Source organism: Thermobia domestica, chromosome 16, assembly GCF_964235325.1.
Source record: "Thermobia domestica chromosome 16, izTheDome1.hap1.1, whole genome shotgun sequence".
NCBI classification, from domain to species: domain Eukaryota; kingdom Metazoa; phylum Arthropoda; class Insecta; order Zygentoma; family Lepismatidae; genus Thermobia; species Thermobia domestica.
The window spans coordinates 2501538-2519808 of record NC_137469.1 but is presented as its reverse complement, the minus strand read 5'-3'; the positions used below and the strand labels follow the sequence as shown (position 1 = coordinate 2519808).

The 18271-nt window shown below is 37.3% G+C and overlaps 1 protein-coding gene across 3 annotated transcripts in view; it reads left to right on the top strand.

The window, feature by feature from the left end:
- Positions 1–18271, top strand: part of LOC145672879 (uncharacterized) — a 210181-nt gene that overhangs the window by 151879 nt on the left and 40031 nt on the right. For all 3 annotated transcript variants that reach the window (XM_081742065.1, XM_081742067.1, XM_081742064.1), the window contains exons 23-26: positions 3473–3571; positions 6414–6539; positions 8836–8925; positions 13131–13291. In XM_081742065.1, coding sequence (XP_081598191.1) covers positions 3473–3571; positions 6414–6539; positions 8836–8925; positions 13131–13291 — 476 coding nt within the window. The remainder of the gene's footprint in view (positions 1–3472; positions 3572–6413; positions 6540–8835; positions 8926–13130; positions 13292–18271) is intronic.

Sequence of the window (18271 nt, the reverse complement as noted above, 5' to 3'; positions counted from 1 at the left end):
CCCGCTGTGAGGAGCATCTTTGACATCGAAATTTTCATGGCAGAATATCTACTTTCGCTGTGGTTAATCCCCGCTGTGAGGAGCATCTTTGACATCAAAGTTTTCATGGCAGAATATTATCTACTTTCGCTGTGGTTAATCCCCGCTGTGAGGAGCATCTTTGACATCGAAATTTTCATGGCAGAATATTATCTACTTTCGCTGTGGTTAATCCTCGCTGTGAGGAGCATCTTTGACATCGAAATTTTCATGGCAGAATATTATCTACTTTCGCTGTGGTTAATCCCCGCTGTGAGGAGCATCTTTGACATCGAAATTTTCATGGCAGAATATTATCTACTTTCGCTGTGGTTAATCCCCGCTGTGAGGAGCATCTTTGACATCGAAGTTTTCATGGCAGAATATTATCTACTTTCGCTGTGGTTAATCCCCGCTGTGAGGAGCATCTTTGACATCGAAATTTTCATGGCAGAATATCTACTTTCGCTGTGGTTAATCCCCGCTGTGAGGAGCACCTTTGACATCAAAGTTTTCATGGCAGAATATTATCTACTTTCGCTGTGGTTAATCCCCGCTGTGAGGAGCATCTTTGACATCGAAATTTTCATGGCAGAATATTATCTACTTTCGCTGTGGTTAATCCTCGCTGTGAGGAGCATCTTTGACATCGAAATTTTCATGGCAGAATATTATCTACTTTCGCTGTGGTTAATCCCCGCTGTGAGGAGCATCTTTGACATCGAAATTTTCATGGCAGAATATTATCTACTTTCGCTGTGGTTAACCCCCGCTGTGAGGAGCATCTTTGACATCCAAGTTTTCAGAACGAAATCAATTGAACTGTCTTTTGTTGTCGTTTTTGATAACAGGATTAGGATTAGGAATTAGTTTTCTGGGCTTTCGGCATCTATGGCCATGTTAGTCCATCACCCATATGAGGGATGACGTCCCTCGGCGATTACACTGTCCGGGGAATTGGAGAGGTAGAAAAAAAAATAGGGAAGCGTCCTGCGGCTATTATGTTAGATACCATCCCAACATTTGCCTGCTATGAATGAGGAAAGCCCAGGAAAAATCTTACTCAGGATGGCAAGCTTGAAAAGCTGTTATACCTTTTCGACCGGAGTTCCTTCGTGGCTAAGCGGTTAGCGTATTCGCCTTTGGCGTGGGAGACCCGGGCTCGATTCCACGTTAATCAGTAGGTCCCGTCTCATATAGCCTCGCTGCTGAAAGGGACGTTAAACTCAAAATCAACAACAATCAACAACCTTTTTGACCGAGTATCCCCACCAGTTTTTGATAGCATATCTTCCTATAAACGCACAAATTTCTCATCTTCACGTCACAATAAGAATTCGAATACTTTTTGTACATCTACTAGCTTCAACTGTATATTTTAACTAAGGATTTCCACGGAATTAGACGTTATTTCTTTGCAAAGTGATATAAATTCAATTTTCCAATTGTATGAATCAAACAGATTGCTGTTAAATATTAAAAAAATGTAAAGTAGTATCATACACCAGGAAAATGAACTATGTGCGCTATATGTATACTATTAATCAAACACCAACTGAGAGAGTGGATTATGTTACTGATCTTGGAGTCACTCTGCAGTCAAACCTGTCATTCGATATTCACGTCAACAGAGTAGTTGGTGAGGCCTTTAGGAACCTTGGCTTTGTGATGAGATTAGGAAGTGATTTTTCTAACACCAATGTCCTCAAAACACTATACATTGCCTATGTAAGGTCTAAGGTGGAATATGCAACTATAATATGGGGTTCTAATAGTAAGAAATATATAAACAAAATCGAAAGTATTCAAAATAAATTTGTGCTCTTTTTAACGCATAAAGAAACAGGGATATATCCAAAATTTGAGAAGTATGAAAATCTTCGAAGCAAATATTCATTATAATCACTTGAAAGCAGGAGGACTCACTTCATTTTATCTTTCTTACATAAAATAATTGATAGTACAGTAGATTCAGAATATTTATTATCAGAAATCAAACTTCATGTCCCACATAGAGCAACGAGACCCCGTAATAGCACATTCCATCTCTCAGCGCAAAGGACTAATGCATTGAATGTATCGCCTGTCAGAAAAAATGTGTTTATTTTATAATAAGATGTCACAAGAGTACCTAGAGATAGACATTTGTAGTTATAAACAGAATTTTATTCTGAAGAAATAAGGTGTATATCATCTTACATTTATTTTAAATTATTTGTTATCGTATTATTATTATTATTATTATTATTATTATTATTATTATTATTATTATTATTATTATGTTATGGTATTATTATATTATCATATGTGTATTTTAAACTATTATCATGATGGAAAACTGTAACTAGGCATTCGCCTGTTGTTTTCTTAAATAAATAAACTGTTAGCTGTCGAATGACGTTAGGCGTGCCGTGCTGCAAATAAATAAACTGTTAGCTGTCGAATGACGTTAGGCGTGCCGTGCTGTGACTCATATATATCCTGAGATTTGGGATTCTAACGTCTCGTGCGCAAAAGACTCAATGCTTTTTAGACATGATATTCATCTACATTACAATACAACTGGAGGGAATTCGCCCTTTTGTGTCGTCGTCACGGGATGGATCTGGCAGCAAATCTCAAATCCATACAGGTTATCATCCAATGTGAAAAGTGTTTAGTGCAATTCATAATTCCTCACTTCGTACATCGTCGTAGCTTCTGGACTGCACTTTTCGTCGTGACTTAAATGTTTTCACGTACATGATGTCCTAATAGCAAATTTATAACACAAGGCATGCTTTTGCTAACATCGGAAGTTCCCTTCTAAGCACTCCATGCTTTTCCAAATCTTCCTCTGAAGCACTTACTGGCTTCAGGATTGCAGTTCAGGGAATTTTCAGAGGAATTTTTATTCATTTCCCACTTGCCGCTTGTTGGTAACAAAGGTAACAGCTAATATAGGTATTGTAGATCGTAACCATTGCTTCGTATTCTGAAACTACGTATCGATTGTTTTGTTTTAATGCGTTTTTCAAGCTTGTACGCTCTCCATATTTGTCATTTTATCAGCGAAGATTCAGATGTACTCTCGTTCTGGTACTTGAACGACCACATGTCTGTAGCACCATTGTTCCTGTGGGGTGGTAATATCTTATATATCACTTTAATCATATAGTACAGGGTCTTCAACCTGTCAGACAGTGTGGGCCACTTACTAATTTCAGTGGCGCTGGGACATTAAGACTACTGCAATGTTTAGAACTGGAAGATGTTGCCATCTATTTTTTTAAAAAAATAGTCGTATTTTTATGTTTTTAATTTTTCAAAATGGTACGGGCAACGGCAAAGAAGTCTGTGGGGCACCTGTGATTTGAAAACCTTTGATTTAATATAATTGAATGATATAACTGTACACCTTTATTTTTATATTGCAGAAGACTGAAACTGTACTCTTTTGTATTCTGTATTGCAGGAGACAGATACCTTGAGCTTAGAGATGTTTGAAATATTGGAAAAGCAAAAGGAAGAGATGTTGGATATAGCATTTAAGTGCTTTTCATCTGCTAATCGTGTAAGTATATAAATAATAATAATACCATTGCTTCTACCTGTACTGTTTATTATATGGATCAGTAATCGTAAATGTTTAAGAAATATCATCTCGATTATCGAACATGAAACCAATAATTCATAATTTCATTATAATTAATCAAGATTTTATATTTATTCTCATTTAATTATTTTTGTCATGCTTTTTTTCTATCTGCATTCAAGGCCAGGAATCATGTGTTACTTCTACAAATGTAAATTATATTGCATATATGAATTGTATAATATTTTATGTGATGTAAAGCTGCATATGCATCAATTTGTTAAAAACTAACCTTGTTTCCTGTTACATAATGCTTACGGATATACTTCTTTCTCTCTATCTGAATTTTCTGTGAACAGCGAACACTTTAGATTGAAACACAGGAAGTACAAGATAACCGAAAACTTTCTTGCCGTCCTAGAGCAATGATAAATAAAGAGCAATATAGTGGAATGTGCCTTTAGGTTTCGAAGTAATCTTCATCAACATTCAATTCCTTTTACCAACGTGCCTGTAGCTGTACAATACCCTGGTGATAGAACTCGGTGATTGTGGATGGAAAGAAGTCCCGTGAGTGCGTTCTCATGTCTCCCTCATTTGCGAAGGATATGCCACGAGGAAATGAAAGAGGTAGAAATCTGTTGGCACAAGGTCTGGTGAATATGGTGTATGGCACAATCTCTCAGACGAGTTGTTGAAGAGTCTCTCGGGTCTTCTTTTGCCACATGCCTTGGCATTATCTTGCAGGAACAGCACACCCTTGCGATTCACCAATTTCGGCTTCTGCCGCAATGCAGATGCTCCCTTTGCAACTGCTGAGGGTAGAGGTCAGCAGTGATGCTCTGACCAGGTGGAAGGAGCCCATAAAGCACCACTTCCCGGCAATTCCAACATACTGAGAACATAACCTTTCTTGAGTGCAGAGGTAGTCTTCAAATGTGAGGAACAAGGTCACGTGGCAACTACTAATGTTGGGTATACTTGGGAGTGTCATAGAGGATCCATTTTTCATCACCAGTGTGCAGGTGCCGAGTGAGTAAGAACAAACAGGCTGTTATTCGTTATTACTTACTGGCTGCCGACAGTGTGTGGGGTACCCACTTGCTTAACTTGTATGACTTCCCTTTCCCATGCAGGTGCAATCCGACTGTTACAGCGAAAACATGCAACCTTTCAGCAAGTTCATTACACGTTAGACCACTGTCCTCCTGGATGGCAGCTGCAAGGCCTCGTCATCCAACACATGCGGTCGTCCACTGCTAGGTTCATCCGAAAAACACATCTCCCGAACGGAATTTCTGAAACTAATGCCTGACGGTGTTTTCGTTCACGGCATTCTCCAAATGCCTGGCATATGTGGCAACTTGATACGACAGCTGATAGGTCTACTTTAAAGTTATACAACAAACACACGCGAACAAGCTGCTTCGATACCTCCATTTCTCTTGGGCAATGGACGAGTTATGACTGTTGTGTGTACACAACGTGCCTGTGTTACTGAAGGTCTAATCTCAAGACTAACTCTCGATCGCTTGGCAGGCACGTGCGGTATTTCGTTTCCTTTGTGTGAGCGCGTGATTAATGGGACGTCAGAAACGCAAGAACTTTTTTGGTTATCTTGTAGTACTTTTTCGTGTTTACAGTACTATCTTTTCAGCAGTATGTAAATTGAGAATTTTCTAATCTCAGTCTATTAGTCTAGTAGCACAGGTAGCTAGTGACAGACTAAAACATTTACCTTAACAGATAAAGAGCTGAGACCCCAACACTAAATCTTTTACTCAAACTAAGTTCAACTGCAAAGTAATGATTCTGGTGAACTTCGTGTCGATGTAACTTCATAAGTATCAGCAGGAGAACCGTTTCCAGATTCAGAAGCCATTGGTTACAACAAGCGCAGTTAGTGAAGGAGCAATATGTCCGTTGGATGCACGATTCATATCATAGAAACTAGCCATATACATTGGATCAATGTTGGATTCAAGAAATCATTAAAAGCAATCCTTAAACTTAACATCTTTGTCCAATGTTTAATTTCACCGGAAAGCAGGTGTAGAGTTTTATGCATTTAATTTACAATAAACACTATCAATATATGAATGGCGACATGCAGTGAAGTATTTAGTTTTCGATCTCAGGTTTAGTAATAAGTAGAATTAAGAAGCATTGGATTTAATTTCCGAGGATAGAGTATCAGTATGGTGTTGATATCTAGTTCGAATCCACAGATTGGGTTCGAGAAAAATACGAGGCACATCCAGAAAGTACCTTTCCCACGCGTCCCATAGCTAGGAAATCGTATGTTGCGCGAAGCGACTGCGTGCACATGAGAGAGTAAGGTCCTAACATGGCGCGTGCGCCAGAGAAACTTCCCTAGTGCTCTCCCGTATAAATCCCGTATATATTGTTTCTGCTTGTAAAAATATCAGTGGTGATTACATGGTGTATAAGGTTCTTTTTCAGTCCAGTCTAAGTTGAGAAGAGTAAACTGATTGCAGGAACTACAAGCATAGAGTTGTGGAAGTAAATAAGTAATGGAATATGTAACATTTATTAAAAGACTTAAATCGCACTATACACTTACAATAACTTTATTTTATTGCCCTCCTCGCTGGTCTAGTTACCGGCTTCCGGATTCGATTCCCTATAGGAGATCCTTGAAAAATTTTAATGTGTTACGCTGATTCGGATTTCTACGTTAAACTGTGGCTTATGTTGTAATGTAGCTGATTCTTATGCTTAAGTCAGCGTCAAAAGGCCAATTCACTTTTACTTGAGCTGTTACTCTGTCTATATAAATATTGGTTCATTCGTTTGGCAGGTGTGGTATGAATATGGTGAAGATCATGGAATCCAGGACGAACGTTGGTTGCATCATTATATGTTGGGGAAAATAGCTGAGAAGAAGGATGAGGATCCAGCCAAATACCTGGAACATTACAAGCAGGTATTAAAACCTTCAGTTGCAGATTTGCATGTCCTTATGATTACAAACAATAAACAAAGAACTTAGAAATAATAATAACAACTAGATCTGTATCACAATATCAGACTCGTTACACAGGGTGTTTCAAAACAACACCGACAACATTTGGGAGGTGATTGCTGACACCAGGATAAGACAAAACGTATAGACCAACCTGGGTGCAGAAATCCATCATTTCGGAGTTATAGGCTGCAGAAAACATGAAAAAAATAACTTTAAAGGTCCATAGTTCCAATACTATGGGACCTGCCGTAGTTGGGTCAAGACTTCACTTAGGAACTAATATGTACCCTTTCCAAATTTCTATGTTTCAGAATCCTGCGGTACTTTCGCAACAATTTTTATAGAGGTAGTTGTTGAGTACTTCAAATTACATGCCCGTAGCCAAACTCCCTCTATAAAAGTTGTTGCGGAAGTTGCAGGATTCTAAAACTTAGTTAGATACTTGGATAGGGCATATATTAGTTCTTAAGTGAAGTCCTGACCCGACTGCGGTAGATGCCATAGTATTGGAACTATGGACCTTTAAAGTTAATTTTTTCATGTTTTCGGCAGTCTATAACTCCGAAATGATTGATTTCTGCACCCAGGTTGGTCTATACCTTTTGTCTTATCCTGGTGTCAGGAATCACCTCCCAAACGTTGTCGATGTTGTTTTGAAACACCCTGTATATTAACAAAAAATTATAATAAATTACTGATTCAGATAAAAGACGGAATATAAAAATCTGCAAACATTAAATTTCACAATGGGTAGAAAATATAACAAATTATCAAATTAGAGCAATATTATAGAATAAGTAGCCTTTGGCTAGCTGGGGGCTCTGCCCACAGGCCCCCGAGTTTGCTCGGCCTACGGCCTCGCATTTCTTATCTATCGCCGTTTGCATCAACAGTGAATTTCGTCAACTTGCTCTTCACATTTCCTGAATCTGCCCATCCGGGGGCTTCGTCCCCACAAGCTGTCTTTGCTCAGCCTACGGACTCGCAACTCTTGAACCCAGAATTCTATCGTTTATTTTCCCATTTCAACAATCCAAAAGATAAGATTTTGTATCCCAAGAAAACGCTCATTTAAATAGCATTGGAATTTCTTCATTCCCCTTTAGAGCCCTAAAAAATTAAAAATATTCACTTTTGGTAATTTTTCTGTAGGTTAGTCCTGGAAGGCTACAAACATGTCAAATTTCATCATTCTAATAATGTCTGAAGTGCCTAAACATTTTGGGGGGTAGATGTCCCATATAAATAACATGGGAAAGATTTTTCAGTTCCCATTAAAACTACTCTACGAGTGGAAATTTTTATTTCTGGTGATTAACTTAGGTAACGCTAACAAACACGTAGAAAAGCATACCGAATTTCAAGTTTTTATTCCAATTCTAAGTACCTAAAACATGAGCTTATACGTAGAAAAAAAAAGGCCCACTTAAATAACATGGGGAAATTCTTCGTCCCCTCTTTAGACCTTTAAAAATTAAAAATATTCACTTTTGGCAATTTTCCTGTCGGTTAGTTCCGGAAAGCTACAATCATGCCAAATTTAATCATTGTAGCTCTACAGGAAGTGCTCAATAATTTATGTCAGCTCATGTAGTTTTATATATAGTTAGGATGTCTAGCCTATATTAATATATAAATCAGCTAGCTTAAAGAAATTGACTCACACATGAGCATCTGCTTATGTGAGTCTATTTCATTACGGAAAACAAATATTGGAATGAAGCAATGCGACTAGTTATACTGTCCGGGACCGGAAGGTAGGAGTTGTGAAATTCCGAAGCCTATCATCCTTGTGATACCAGGTATGTTAAACTATATATATAAATTTCGAAAACATTAATTTTTTTAAAGTTCGTTCTGGCAGTGCTCTTGGAGCATTCTCAACTGGTTTTGTTTCTCTTTTTTGTATTTTATAAACAATATTTTTGTGTTATTATATTATTATTTTATAATCTAGCTATATTCTATAACATTTTGAATGTGTATACTTATGTGCATTTGGAATTTCCAATGAACTATTGTAATTTGTACTATGTATACAATAATTTTACTTCTTCTTTTTCAATGAATTTCAAATTTCAAAAACTCAGCTATGGTACTATGGTGGGGATATCGTAGATGTTTTGTGTTCTTTTACTTTTGCTTCACAGCTGCGGTGCATTCTTTGGCAGTTTCTGATTTAATGTGAGTCCTATATATTAAAAATGGTGTATTAGTTAATTTTCCAACACTTTACTCTTTCTTTTTTTTCTAGGCCTCCAAGTTCCTGCACAAGATGAATGCAAGCTACCCCAAGAGAATTAATTACAACAGTCCTCCGGAATTTGCAATGGAAGCCTTAGAAGTAAGTACACAGTGTGTGTGGCTTATTTTGGATTTGTAAGTATTCTTCATTGTTTTCCTCCAAAATAAGAGGATCAGTCAAAAACTTAGTTGCACTGCTTAAGAAAATAAAACACGATAGAAATTAATGACTTTATTTGTATCGTAAAGTTCCATTCACAATCTTCTTTTCAACGTAATTACCTCCATTATTTAAGCATTTGTTGTGGCGTGGTACAAGTTTTTTCAATGCCTTCTGCCAGGAAATCCCGTCCAATGTGCGATAACCATGCACACTACCATGAGAAGTACCATGAATTCATTTGCGATATTGTCTATTGTTATGCGTCTGCGTGCAAGAATGCATTCATTCACACGAGCAGCGATTTCCAGATTTGTCGTAGTTGATGGTCTTCCTTCCCGCTCAGCATCGTCACTATCTGTACAGTCACGAAAGAAATAAGTCAGCTGGGCAAGAGGAGAAAACATTGTCAACTCTGTTTACATGAGTTAACTTCTCCGAGAGATTTGTTGCTTTCACGTGAGGTTTGTAAGCAGCTCTTCCAAACAAATCCCGTGTATGCTGTAAAACAATGTTCTTTTCGATACTAAGCTTAGTGCTTATAGAGAAGAAAAACAATACTTGAATTTGTTTACGGGAACAAATAATTCATGCATAGTAGTTTACAAGTGCCAGATTACCTATTATAATTAATTTAGATATCTAAATACTCATGATCTATTCACAGGTAATTGAGGAGTGAACAATGAAAAGCTATTTCGGAAATTCAAGACTGCATTATTGGTCTAATACTATGAAATGAAGTGGGAATTTTAACATCGCACGGTTATGTCCTAGAGGCTAAATAAGACAGATGATGAGTGAACAAAATGATTAATGAAAGGAACTGAGGAATGAAGTGGAAGGCAATCAAAAACTCTTAGAAACCAATGGACACAGTACTGTTTCAACATAAACTTATATAGCATAGTCTGAAATCGAGCCTATGACCTTGAAACCAAAAGTAAGCTCTCTCATTGAGCCACCATACTCTAATTATGACGGAAAGGCGCTCCCGATTCCGACGTCGATGGGTTTGGTAGTGGATTGATTTGGAGTTTAGTATCCTGTTCAACGCCGAGGCAATTTAAGACGTAGATCTATATCTTAATGTGGAATCTAAACCACATAAGCTCCCACCAGGAATCGATCCTTGGTCTCCCGCCCAGAAGATGAGCACTCTAACTATTACGAGGGAATTCTCTACGGTCCAGTGGTGCTATTCAGCCAGTTCGCTAGAACCGTTATTAAAAAAATTTCAGTTCGCAGAACCGTTCGTTAAAGCCAGACAACAGTAAATGTTACCCAGTTATCCCCAGAAACAGTAAATTTTTGTTTAACTATCTGAGTTTTTAGAACCTCTTACAGCTACAGGGTTAAACATATGATCTCTCAGAACAAGGTATAAACGTTTATTTCTTAATCTCAAATGCTCTGATATCAAGAATGAGAACTGCGATTACATCAGTATAGTTGTGAGGGTTATTTATATTCGAAACGCATACATACCATTATTAACAATTTTTGATTCATTGCTGGATTAAGATCTTTCCAATAATTTTTACAACCATCCGATCTAGGATAATTCGTTTCCAAGACATACATGCATACATACATACATATATATATTACATACATACTTCAAACTTAGAAAGTCTTCTTACTTTCATTCTGACTACATGACCTGTCCATATGATCCTCCTAGATTTGATGACCTTAACAATGTTTGGTAAACGGTATCAACTATGCAGTTTATATATATTTATATACACAGGGTGTCCATAACCTTTTGAGTCAAATTTATACAGGTGATAGAGGGATCCAATATACGCATTTTGAGATAGGAAACCGAAGTTCGAAAACGGCTAGTTCAATCGTCACTCCATCTTGAAGTTAAAGCAATTTGTGGGAACAAGTACGAAGTGTCAATAACAAATGTGTTTATCAAATCGATGTAACCTGCTTTATTATGCATAACACTACATCTAAGTAAGTAAGGTTTAGTACAAACAATCTACTGCTGCACTGTACGTACTAAATACTCACAATAACTGCACAAAGTGACGATCACCAACCTCGACACACATAGCACAACGTCTAAGGAAATTTTGCCTCACTCGCTTAAATATCCCCGGCGTATCTTGCATAATTAAGCAGCCAGCTAGGACTCTTGCAAGCAAGTCCTCCTCGGGTTCTACTGGTGATTCATACACCAAGGATTTGATGTGTCCTCAAGGGAAAAGTCGAGAGGGTTGAGATCCTGAGAGTGCGCTGGCAACCGGATGGGACCTCCTCTTTCAATTCAACGATTAGGGAAGGTTGTTTCCAAATAACGGCGAACATCCACATCGAAGCGGGCTGGTGCGCCGTCATGTTGCACCCACATTCTCGCGTGGACATCTAGAAGTACAGTCTCCGATGGTTCAGACAGTACATCACAAAGGAAGAAAGTTCTTTGTGTATAAATAGCCTGTAGAATCCGAGGAGGACTAGCTTACATTGATTCCTAGATGGTGCTTGATTGTGCAGGAGACACCAGGGATATTTGAACGAGTGAGGCAAAATTTCCTTAGGTGTTGTGCTACGTGAATCGAGGTTGATGGTTGTCACTTTGTACAGTTACTATAAGTTTTTGGTACGTACAGTGCAGTTTGTGTATTTGTACTAAACTTACATACTCAGATGTAGCGTTGGATTGACATGTTGGGCGTATCTTCCCAGCATGTAATTACGTAAACTATGGACTTACAAGTGAAGTGAGATTCAGGTTGTATCCAATAGAATTGATGGAAGAATAAAGCAGAAGGAAACTGGAGTAACCGTCGAAGATATTTAACGCACAAAATACTATTTTTCAACCGTCACTTTTAACGGACGTAGTCCTTTACTTTTGCTGAATCATTGACCTGGGGAAAGTACTAGCAAAGAGCGGCGCTTCGGACTGTATTTAAATTTTTGAGAAATGAGCGTACAGTAGACCCCGGTCTATTCGGCCTAATGTGGCAGAAGAGCTGACCAAGTAACAAAGAAGCTAGTTAGGACTGAATACTATAATTACCCACTACCTGCTTCACTTATACTATTAAAAGACACTTTCTATATCAAAACCTGCTGTTTCTTAGTGGATAGCTTCTAAAATGATATTTTCTGACCTTTAGTATAGACCAGTACTTTATAAATGTTCGTTATTTACTGAACTTGAAATGAAAATGAAACGAAATCTTTAGTTTTACGTCCCACGGTTATGCCGGTTAGGTTAAAGGAGACGGTGATGATGAGAAATGAATGAAATGATGGAATGAAGAAAGTGGGAGGAAACGGGAGAACCCCAAGAAAACCTACGTACATGGTGTTTGTTCACCACAAAATTCACTTTGCGCGAAATGAAATCGAACCAAGGACCCCTTGCACCAGAGGTGAACGCTCTACTACTGAGCCACCACGCCCCCTTTACTGAACTTGTACGTTTTAAGAATTTATCACTGAAAGTGGAAGTTCAGGAGTAAAATATTGTACACATTTTATGAGATAAATATTATAAATGCTCATAAGTTAAATGTCATAAGTCGTCATAACTTAATTGCAAGAAACATAAAATGATGTACACTGTACACCATGTGTACATACCATTTTAAAGTAAACAAAACAACTTATAACGTAGGCCTAATTATTAAAAAAAATTATATTCCTTGTTGAATGATTACACAAATGTGAAAAGGTAACCTTAAGAAGATAAAAAGAGTCAAACCATTCAGTTTTTAGTGTTTGAGAAAGTCCTTGATGGATGACTACTTCTTCTTGGAAAAGTCACGGTTTTTTGAAGGCGTTAAAATTCAAGTAACTCATTAAAAATCAAATTACGTTATTGCTACGAAAGTTTTTTGAACTAGACCGATAGTCGTGAGTCTACTGTAATACTTATGTACAGAGCCGAATTAATAAGCTAGGTGGCCAACATGTGGAAGTGAATTTAACTTAAGGAGCAATGGAAAAAAAAAAACCTTTTTAATGCAACTAAATTCCAAAATATACGGGTAGCCAACTTAGAGAATAACAAGAAATATATATATCTGGGAAAATATTTCTATTTAAAAAAAGGCAAGCTAGAGTTTTACTATATTCGCGTTCTCGTTCGGGAGAACATAATTTATTTGTTCTATTTGCAGGTGTACTATAGGATCCATGCATGTATTCTGAAATGCCTGGAACAACATGAAGGAAAGCCGCTGAGCAAAGAACTAACGGATACATTTGAATCGTATTTAAACGAAGCTGCTCAGGGGCCCTTTGTTACTTGCAAAGGGAAGGATTCAAAGGATCATGACAGGTAAATACATTTTTATTTATTTATTTATTTATTTATTCCTTCTTCCGTTCTTTCTTTCTTGCTTGCTTACGTGTATTTTTTTTTTTTCTAATTTCTTACTGAATTAGCTAACAATGAAATATAGAAAGAGATGTTTGGAGGGATGTTTGCTCTAATATGTGGACTTACAGTGTCATCTCAGGCATTCACCTTGCGTGATTTAAGAACAATCGTGGAAAAATTTCAGTCAGCATGGTTAGACAAGGAATCGAAGCATGAGAACTTCCAATTTCAAAGCAGAAACGTATCTTTTCATAGTTTGTTCCATTTCATCATCATCATCATAGGTATTCTGCTTATTCTGGCAGGTCACTTGCCGCAGCTGAGAAGCTTCCATGCTCCACGGTCCTCCGCTAACTTCTTCGTCTTCGCGTATGATCTTTCTGTTTTAATATCATCCATTAATGGTAGTCTCCTTCGCCCCCTCCCTCTCTTTCCCGCCACCATACCTTCTAGGACGTCCCTCCTGATACAATCTCTTCTTAGGCAATGTCCCAACCAGTTTCTCTTCCTCTTCCTAATAATATCTAAAAGTGTTCTTTTCTCACTCACCATTTCTAACACTCTCTCATTAGTTTTCCGCTCGACCCAACTAATTCTTTCCATTCTTCTCCACACCCACATTTCGAAGGCTTCCAGTCGATTTTCGTCACCTTTACGTAATGTCGACGTTTCCGCCCCATATAGTACAACACTCCACACGAAGCATTTTATGAGTCTTTTTCTCAACTCTTTATTCAAGGTCCCACAAAACAGACTTTTCTTCCTCCTAAAGGCTTCTTTCGCCATCCCTATCCTTGCTTTTATTTCACGTTCGCACGTCATGCCATTACTAAGAATACTAAGAATTGTTCCATTTAGATATATCTAATTAGTTTAGACACTCATCTTTCATTTTTAGAATATTATCGAAATCTAGTTTTCCATGCCGAATGTAAAGGGAGCCAATGTTCTGACTATACATCACTGCAAGGTACGAGTGCCAAAACCAGCTGAAAAACCTTTGCCGATACGGGCTGTTATGCCATGCATAATGTATTTTATTTAGCTGTGTAGTGCCGAATATTTTTCTTCGTGCTCGACCCTAGACATAGGAACTAAATACACGTTTCTGATTGGTTGGAGTTATGTGTTGGCCCGCCCCCGTAGTGCACATATTAATCGAAGTTGCACCACCCGAGTATGACGTAATGTCACGTGGTATTATCATGGGAGCAAAAGTGAAATAAAACGAGCCCTGCGGGGCTTCTAACCCTCTTCGCTTGCTGACACTCGCTCAGCTATGTTTCATAACGTAAGTAAATCACTTTTTTTTTTATCAATAAAGTTGTGATATTTCCCATAATTAGAAGCTATGCTTTGTTATAATTAAATATAAACTAATTATTTGCTGAGCAAAACTATATATTTTCATTAAAATTCAACACGTGTTACAGCTTCGGCAACTAACTCTTTGGCTTCATCAGACACTATGTGATACAGAATAACTGTACAATATAAACTAATGAAAATATATAGTTTTGCTCAGTTAAATAATTAGTTTATATTTAATAAAGTTGTGTGTGCAAAGTGGACTAATTACCACGTGACATTACGTCAGGACCGGTTGGTGCAAAACTTCAATGTAAATTTAACTACATCCCAAGGAAGGCAAGGAAGCGTATACCTACCTTTTCCCTTGTACCTTCGGCATCTTCACCTCTTTAACTCCCCATTACCCCCTATAACCCTTCGCTTCGCTAGAGCTCCACTTCTTACTCTCCTGTGCTTTATAACGTCATTGTTTACTACCTATAAGGGCTATCAGAAATTTGTAAGTAAATGGTGAAAAAAAAAGCACACTTTATGCATTATATATTACGTACAAGAGTAAATGAGTATTATTTTGATTTTATTTTAATTATGAAAGTGTTATGAAAACTAAAATAAACAAATAAATCTTTCCTTGGGTCGCGTTTGAATCCACACCAAAAGCGATGTTCATTACTAGCCCACTGACGAACACGCTCGCCAAGAGACCGACAGCGTCCGGCGTTTGATTTATGTTACATGTATGCTACGTAGCAAGAAACGGATAACTCCAACCAATCAAAACCGTGTAGTTAGTTCCTAGCTATGTACAAATGCTAGAAGTATACAGAGTAGGTTCATCCCGCTTCATTTCATGTCGTTAAGATGATTTTGGAGCGTACTCTGGCCATTAGATCAATCTGCAGTGTATCTGCAATACTGACTTTGATACCAAGATGATTATTGTAAGCAAATTTCAATGCGCTCAGTACTCTATCAGGCTTCTTCATTTTAGGGAATTGATGGATGAGGGTATTTGTAAAATATAATCTAATAAAAATGTATGGCTTATTTGTTTCCTTATTTATTTATTTATTTATTTATTTATTTGCTGCTTGCTTTCTTTCTTTCTTTCTTGCTTTCTTTCTTGTTTGCTTTCTTGCTTGCTTGCTTTCTTTTTCTTGCTTGCTTGCTTGCTTTCTTTTTCTTGCTTGCTTGCTTTCTTGCTTGCTTGCTTTCTTTCTTTTTCTTTCTTGCTTTCTTTCTTTCTTTTTCTTTCTTTCTTTCTTGCTTTCTTTTTCTTTCTTGCTTTCCTGTTCCTCCATGCATCTTCTGTAAAAACAAATTTATTCAAGCGAGCGTTAAGGAAGCTTCTACCGTTCGACTCGATTGACATTTGTCTGTTTCACGATAACTCTCATCAAACATACCCGATTTCAACGAAACTTTATGTATGTGCCTTCCTTTAACACGCAGAAATAACCCTATTGTTTGGGGTTGCAATCCATCAAGTATAAGGGACCGAAAGTGAGTAAAATTTATTCCATATCCCACGTTTGCACATATACATGCAAGACAGTTTCCCAGTATAAAGCACGTAAAAATTATTCGATTATGAGAAAACTCAGTGTGTATTTCCTCTATTGCATTGTGACTATCCCCACTGTTTGGAATTAGAATCTGAAGTTAGAAGAATAAAAGAGTGAATTCTTCCCTGTTTCTCAATTTCGAAAATATATTGTAGTATAATTTGCTTTTGAAATGTTCGATTTTGGCGTAACATGTCGTACATTTTCTTTAAGGTTTCCGAGCATCTTCTCTGCAGGAAGTTGAAGTCAGTAAAGAATATAGTAATGGGTTTACCCTCCTAACTCCCCCTTTCCCCGATTTATTTTAGAACCACGAATATTTTTTAAAAAGTCTTTCCGTTTCAGTACAATGTAATGCACATTTGCTGTGACTCGTTTGTTTAGGATTCAAATCAGTCAAAAATTGGGAATAAATTCAGCCTCCATATGTGGGATGTTTGTCCATCACAAAGCACACTTGTCACGACCTGGGATCTAACTGTGATACCGAGTAAGTAGTGTCGGTTTATCATGCTGTTGTAAGCATTGCTTTTGTGATAAACATAATGTAATGTATTACGTATTGTGAGAAATTAATTCGAAAGTTACAGCAGCTGCAAGAAATTTGATTCAAGTATCCACACAAATAACTTATTACCAAGGTCCTAGTTACCAAATTAGTAATTGGTCTTCCACATTGTTGGCAAAGATTCTGAGCTAAACTGTTGACTTTTCCTCTTCTCCCCCCCCCCCCATTTTTTTTTTAAATATGGCGCTAACATTTACGCAAACTGCACTTGTGATTATTACATATTGTAAAATTCTCTCAGTTTATGTAAGGTAGAGCAATTATCGTACACGGGAATTTGGACCTTCCCATCACCTTTTATTATAAAAGATCTTTTTAAATACAGAAATATATTATAATAAGTGGTTCCTTTAAATAATTTTAGGTAAGAAAGTGGAAGGAACCCAATGACCAGGCGGGTCGTAGAGCTTTGTAGGTGAGGTTTCTCTCTTTGACTGGGCGTCGTGAGAGAGAGAGGGAACCCAATGGCTGGGTGCCTTAGGGCTTTAGGTGGTTTGATCAACCTGGATAGATTAATGCTTGTTGAGGCGTGCTTCTGTCTTTTCTCCTAAAATGTCGGCTACTTTCGGTGATCTCCGTCCTGCTGACTGCGGGCGATTGTGGGCGACTTCTCTTCGGTACTGTCGTCTGCGTTGTATTTGTTTACTGTCAACACGTGTAGTACACACATGGTTATCGCATGATATGAAGATATGCGGAACCTTACAATATTTAGTTTAAACATTTTACATAGTAATTAAATATCTAAATATTAAATTCCGTGTGTGCATTACTTGTTTTTCTTTCTTTCCAATATTTCGCTCTCATTTTCTGTTGAGAGCTTTATCCAGGATTGAATGTTCTAAGAAAAAAAAGTCTTTAATTTCCGCTTGCATCGCATTACTGTTTTATTCTACTATGCAGGGAAGTAAGATTTCAGCTTGTAATCTAAACTCGCAAATATTAAGAGAGGCTGCTGTGTGAAAACCGTGTAAAATAACACTCAAGAACCATTACCAACAGCAATAGAGAATGTCTGCTAGTTAAAAATTCTCAGAAACAGATAACGCACACAAGGTAAAATCTTAATTTCTTTAGTTGTAAAATAACTGCTTAAAAATATTTACGATACTAATGTCCTTCTGTTATAAAAGGATTTTTAATTGATTGAGAGTGTTTGTGTATTGTAAGGAACTTCAATTGTAATAGATTTAGCACTAGTATTTAAAAAAAAAAAAAAAAATCAACTTTTCCTAGTAACTAAAATAATACATGAAGTGACCTCCAATTATTGTTCTTTCATTTTCGTTAGTCTTTTAATATTGGTCGAGTGCTTTGCGTTCTTGAAGAATAGTGTAAAAAAGATGGCTGTAAGTGTCGATTCCTCGATTATCTAGACGATGGAATCTGCATAATTTCTAAACTTCTAAATAGGTGGTGATGAAATATAACTTTTTTGCCTCTTGGGAACAAAAGTAAGTACCTAATAAGAATTTAGTACTTGATAAGCTGAAA